Raw genomic sequence first — 6,797 nt, forward strand, 5'->3', positions numbered from 1 at the left:
CTGCTTCAAAACTCAAGACTCATCTCGTTCATAACTAGCCACCATTACACTGAAAATTATGCACTCTAAAACAACCCAATGTACGTATGTAACTGTCACACTCCCCTCCAAACCGGACTAAAAATCACAAACCGGCAACATACACGTCACTCTTTATTTTTCAATTACCGAAGTCCTTGTGTTTATACATACCTTGTGTTTCTCACGAACCATTTACCGTTACAACAAGAAATTTGATTGGCTGTTCATAGTAGATCCAATCTGATTGGTGTGACATACATACATCTCTCACTCACTCACTCACTCACTCACTCATTCACTCACTCACTCACCCATTGACCCGTCCATAACATACCCGACGCGCCGACTAAGAGGTATTTTTTTTTACAAAAAAATAACTCAATGAGATATTGAAACACGCTGACTTTGCCTCAGAATGGCGGAAATCGCGTTTCCGAGGACTTGAAATTTAAAATTTTCCGGGGGAGGATGTCCCCGAACCCCCCTACTGGGCCTCATTTCGTCGAACCCCCTCTCCTAAGAACCTGGATCTGCGCCAGTGGAGTGTATTAACCGGGACCACCTTGCGCGCCTGGTTTCTGCAAATCGAAACTTAGAGTGCCTCAGGCAATTATTAGCTTCTTAGGCAAGCGTACTTGCAGTCGGAAAACGGAAGAATCAGAACGTTTCTGTTTCTTCCGACTCCGCCGTTTATGATCCAGTGAAAACTAGATTGGAAGAGCCAACCAATCACAAGGCCGGGAAACGAACGTTTTGATTGGTTTATTCCTCTGCTTGTGCTTCCGACTCCGACACCTAGTTTTCACTGGATCGTAAGCGACGGACTCATAAACGGTTGCGGCGTTCTGCTTCCGACGTCGTCGGTTTGATTTTCACTAGATCGTATCACTCTACGCTTCTAATTACGACTCCGTTCGCTACAGCCTTTAGAACGCTTGTCACGGAGGTCAGGATCTTGCAGGACTGTAGTGCCTGACTGAGTGTAGTGCCCAACGGGGAAAGGAGCGGGAATGTCAGCCGTCACCTGGGGTATTCAGGCAAACGTCATTGTTTTTACTCTGCAAGGTAACTTACAGGGGTTCATACGGGGAAATGGAACTATATACGCTCTCAACAAAATTCAATGACTGCTGGTAAAAATTCACGGACGTCCCACGGGGGAAACCTACATTTTTTTTTTCAAGGACTCACAAGGATCTGGCAATTGTTCAAGGGCAAGTGGTTAGTAAGATAAAATAACTCGTTCAACCTGTTTCAGGGAGAAAATTTTCCCCTCTAAGGTTTGTAATAGTAACTGGACCGAGTGGAGTACAATTGAGGGAGTAATCGCGCGAGTAATTTCAAAATCGGACGAGCGCGAAGCGCAAGGCCGATTTGAAATTACAAGCATGATTACTCCCTGAATTGTACGACACGAGGTCCAATTACTAATTAATTGCATCTATAACAAATTTCGGAAATAAAAATGTCCTTTGAGAACTTCTTTTGGGCGAAAACGTATGTAGCACGTTTCATAAGTTTTGAACACTGAAAGAAACATCGCAAAGAAAGCCATTAAAGCGCGCGCAGATTGACGTGCGAATCACGTGGGTATCCAATTACAGGTGTCCAATTACAAAAAGTTCCAATTGAATACCTGTAATTGAACACCCGCGTGACCGCGCGCCGATTACGTGGAAAATAGGCGCGCGGAGAACCAATCACGATCGAGAATTTCGTTATAGATACGATTAAATCAGTGTTACACTAATCACAAAACTAAGACAACTGTTTGCCGTATAACTGCAGTATGAAATAATGCAGTATAAATATATTAATGATTTCCCTTTAAATATTATTTACATTAATATACTGTTCAATATGCACAGCAAACATAGCGTAAATGTGCATTTGTTGCAAGTGAAAGCACTTCTGCAGTCACTTTTTTGCCAATGCAAGATGGAAAGATATAGCGAAAACTCTAGCGACAAGCTTTTCATATGATTCAGAGAATAACACTGAAGAAACCTTGTCTGCTAATGCTATCAGCCAATGTACATTCGAGTAGCATTCATCGAGTGACTTGTGCCAAAATAAACTAATCAATGCGGTTTTTCACTGTAGTAGAAGGTTCTAGGTTCAGCTTTAAGATTTCAGAAAAAAAAAAATGAAGTTAGTTTCAAAATGAACACAAATCAAGTTTGAGGCAAAAGGTGGCTGTTATTTCCATATGTAACTCATATAAGGGCTAGCTAGCATTTAGATCGCCCTCAGTTCATGTGATACCGGTTACACTAATGGCCTTCAGGAGAGCTAACTATGAGCTTGTCGACACCACTGCCATGGAAGGCCTGGACAAGTCCTCCAACAGCCCTTCCCTTCTTAAGCGAGCTCTTTCATTCTTAAACCACGTGTTCACATGCCGCGCTAGCACCTGTTCTTTTGTTTTTCGCTGCTCCAGATTATTAAGGATTTCGGCATATCTCGTCAAATCCTTTAGATCTGGTTTGGGGTTCTCCTCATACCACTTTCTGAGTAATGGAATTTCAATCGAAGAATTGAAGACAATTTTCTTGCCACGAAGAGTGATAAGCATTTTCTTTCCAGGAGATGAGACTGATCCATCTTCCTCTTGCTCTTTGTTCAACTGGGAATGTTCATACCATGCTGCAAAAAGCTTAATTTTTTCAGATGACAGACGGCAGGGGTATTGATCTCTTGATATTTGTGACAGCATGCCCTGAAAATAAATGATATTATTTAAATAATTTTGTTGTTAAAATAAGAGAAATGTATTTATCATAGAAGTGGACGGTTACTTGTTTCCCACCCATCACCACTGATAATGTTCTCTGTAGCATTTGAGGTAAGATTTTTTTTTTTTTGGCTGACAAAACGTGCTATATAGACAAAACATAAAAACATGTATTTAGATCAAAGGAGGCAGGGTGACCATTAAATGGTTAGTACACTGGACTCAAGATTGAGCAGTTTGTGTTCAAGCCCTACTGGTGTCATTGTTCTGTGTTCTTGGACAGGACAGTCTACTCTTACAGTACCTCTGAGTCCACCCACGTGTAAAAATGGGTAACTGGCAAAAATAGCCCTGATGGGCTGCAGATGTAACCTTCTGTACCTACAGTACCTGCCTACCTACATGTACCTGCCTACCCGCCTACCCAGTTACCTAGCTACCAACCTCATTTAGTCTACCATGCTGCCAATAGTGATCCACTTTCCAATTTGACAAGAAAGGTTTAATAATGCTAAATATTAAGCTTTAAAATGCTACATAGATAGTTAAAATTTGTATTTAATAGTAAATGTGTATTAATTACCTGTGAGAAGGGGCACAGCATGCGTTCTAAGTGAGTTTGACTGTAATATTCTAGAAGCTTTTTAATGGCTGTCTTGACCTTCTGATCGTCCCAGTCTTTACTGTGATTTAACAAAATTTAACATGTCAACAAAAAACAATAATATTAAAAAGAAAATTTACATTTACAAGCTGGGGTCATCATTCCTAGATACAGCTATTGATGTGCTTTAATGTGCCATTCAGATCTTTTTTTCTCTTTTCACCATGGGAAATAATTTTCTATGAGGAAACAAGTAATTCTTGTAAACTTGTGTGTAGACTAACATCTAAGTCCTGATCAATCAGGGCTCAAAACAAAAAACAAAAAAATTGAACTCCTGCTTGCAACCTTCAGATAAGCAGCTCTTAAATTTTGCTTGCCCTGGTCAAGTCTTAGTTTGTTCTCTTTTTATTTAGTTGCAAGACACCTTGCCTAAGCCCTTGCCCATCAGGCAAGTGAGAATGAAAAGTTACTTGCCTGCCAAAAAAATCTACTTGTCCTGCACGACTAGACAGCGCTTTTTTTTTTTAGCCCTGAGCGATGAAGAAGACTGGGAGAATTAGACTGCAGTGTAGACAATTCCTACTGAATTTTTCAAAGCCACCATTCATCCCCATTTATGAGTGAAGGTAACAGTAATGTTGCAATGTCAATGTTAATGACATAAAAGATATGGCATAGCCTAATTCAAAATACTTTGAAGCAGCAATGCCAATCATTAAGTTAAAACGTATTTCATTATGCTAATAACTTACTCATAACACAGATGAACATGAATGCTGATTGCCGCATCTTTGGTCCACAGAATCTCACCAAATGCTTCATGTAAAGTTGCTTCCAAGTCACCCCCAGAAGTGAAATCAGCAAGTGGGTGTGGCTTCCAATGATCACGAACTTGAATGAAAACTAGCATATAAAAAAAGATCAGTTAGGTGGCTTCAAGTAAGAATAGATCATTTATTCACATCAAAAGAAAGAGGTGCTTGAAGATATACCATGTATGTATATATATAACTACTTCTTATGTTATATTTGCTCCAGCAAATACCTGAGGTACTTATTTCAGATTTTATATTCAGTTATAAACTTCCATGATGGTTAACCAGCTTTATGATTGTGTGCTCCAAAACAGGTGGTAGTGTTGTCTTCTCTTATACATCATTTTAACTGAACATTAACCTCAGGAAGCAGGCTGGTGTTTATTCCTGAGTCAAAATTTTTATAGCTTAGACTGTGCCCAGGGACCCGTTTCACGAAAGCTCCGAAAACTTTTCGGGCCCGTAAAGCCATAGCAAAATCTCGAACCTTGCTATTACAGGGCTGTTTTATTCACACATTCTTAATATGAACAGAGGTTTCCTTCATAAAGAAGTTTCAGGTGTATATATATCTCCGTTTTTAGATACAGATGAACTGAAAATGGCTTTATGGGCCCGAAAAGTTTTTGGGGCTTTAGAGAAACGGGCCCCAGTACATTATACAAGCCTTTAAAGAAAATGTGTCATCAAGCAGGTCCTTTACTTGGTCCATTTTGATAGTAATTGAATCAACTAGATAAGAGTACAGTGTATGAAGATATGATTGATCATCGCAGTTATGCACACAACTTAAGCAGTTGTGAAATTAAAGCCTGAAGAAATTCAGGCCTGAATGGGTTCCATGACCTCTGTGATACCCGTGCAGTGCTTTACCAACTGAGCTATTAGGCCAACTGGGAGCTGACCACGTTGTGAGTTTGAAATATATCCGTAAAACGTGAAGAATACAAGTGATTATAATCCCGTTCAGGCCTGAGTTTTTTCAAGCTTTAATTTCACAACTGCTTAAGTTCTGTGCATAACTGCAATGATCAATCACATCTTCATATCATTCTCTGCAGTTCACATATATGAACTTTCACATTATATTCACTTGTATAGTACAATGTATATACTCCCTTGAATGAGGTAATGGATCATTGCAGGAAAGCCTAGTGTTTTGACAGCTTGCACAGAAGTGAGGAGACTATACTGTGCTAGTTAAGTGTCTTTGTCCAAGAACATGAGAGAGCACCCTGGATAGTGCTTGTTGACTGCTTTGATTTGCTCAAAGACACTAACTACTCAGCACTACTAACCATAAGGCCAATTAATTCTGTTTACAAGACTCTTACTAATTTATACGGGACTGGACCAGAGGAACAAGAAACTAGGTGATCGGATCAGGATGAATCCACTCTGGGTAAGGATTCATCAGTTCCTTTGATGCACCACAAACTGAGTGCTGTTGGATTATTGATCCTGATGCGGCTCATTCCAAACAATTTGGGGGAAAATGATGTTTATGAACATCAAACTATAGAGTTTGAACTGAAACTTCTCAATAAGTATCATGCGTTCAACCCCCACCCCCCTCCCTCCTCTACCACCCACCTCCCCCGGCCTTCCCTGCCTTCTCCTTGGGGTAGTAATTCAATCGTGTCCACCAGAATTGCAGCCCAAGCTAATAATTTTCTTCAAAGTTAATCTCGAACAAATCAGTTTATAGTTGTTTTAATAAGAAGTTCACAAAGAGAGACAGCGCAAGAAAGCGATCCTTCATCTGCAGGATTGAAAAAAAAAAAATGTTAACTCCATTTCGGAGCTTTGAACTTTTTTCAGATTGTTACTTAGTTCAAGGAAAATATATTAAGCTTGGCTCAAACTCCGGGTTTAAACTACACGCCAAACATCACAACCTTGTTTCAGTTTGACATTGCGAGCTAGCGATATGAATTGACAACAATAGGTTAAAAGCGAATACGAATACAAAGTCCAAGAATCTATTAAAAGGTAAGACCATGTAAAAGCTTGAGCTCTTATGAAGAAAAAACCATCTCCACTGACCTTTCGCATTGTCTGCTTTCATGATAACTTTTCCATCGATTTCTTGCTTTTGAAACATTTCGCTCAACACGCTCGCAGCGAGGCTTGACAGTTGGGTGCTTGGGTGAAGTTGAATACCATTTCCCCTCGCCACGCTTTCCACCTCGAGACCTTCTTCAGTGAAGTTCGGATAGTGAACGAAACAGTTAAAATGAATAGAAGCCTCCTCTCCTTCCATTATCAATCTTTCCCGAGAAAAATTCCGCCCAGAAAACCTCGAAATTATTCATCTGCAATCATTTTGGAGACAATATACAATTTATAAACATCCAACATGGCGCTACCCTATTGAAATTTGATAGGGGATTATTTTTAATCCACCAATAGTTAATCGCGAATTTCACGGTCGTGACCAATAAGGATTGAAGATTATTATTAAACAGCTGTCAAATAAATCTATCGGGATTATTAGAGACCCCCTCTAGAACAAAGAACAAGAAATCTGCGAACAACACGTGGAGGCTCATAACACGCGGTACATTTTTATTGTGAGAAACAATTTATTAAAAATTTAAAATTATTGCTGTATCTATTT

The 6,797-nt window shown here is 39.6% G+C and overlaps 1 protein-coding gene across 1 annotated transcript; it reads right to left on the reverse strand.

Moving 5' to 3' along the window:
- Positions 1-1,798: 1,798 nt before the first annotated feature.
- On the reverse strand, positions 1,799-6,593 carry LOC145481762 (uncharacterized). The gene is made up of 4 exons (XM_081460290.1): positions 6,224-6,593; positions 4,115-4,265; positions 3,339-3,438; positions 1,799-2,740 (listed from the first exon to the last, which is right to left on the reverse strand). The coding sequence occupies exons 1-4, from the start codon at positions 6,438-6,440 to the stop codon at positions 2,318-2,320; spliced, it is 891 nt and encodes a 296-aa protein (XP_081316416.1). The 5' UTR covers positions 6,441-6,593; the 3' UTR covers positions 1,799-2,317.
- Between the last annotated feature and the right edge of the window lie 204 nt (positions 6,594-6,797).

The sequence above is a fragment of the Orbicella franksi genome, chromosome 3, assembly GCF_964199315.1.
Source record: "Orbicella franksi chromosome 3, jaOrbFran1.1, whole genome shotgun sequence".
NCBI classification, from domain to species: domain Eukaryota; kingdom Metazoa; phylum Cnidaria; class Anthozoa; order Scleractinia; family Merulinidae; genus Orbicella; species Orbicella franksi.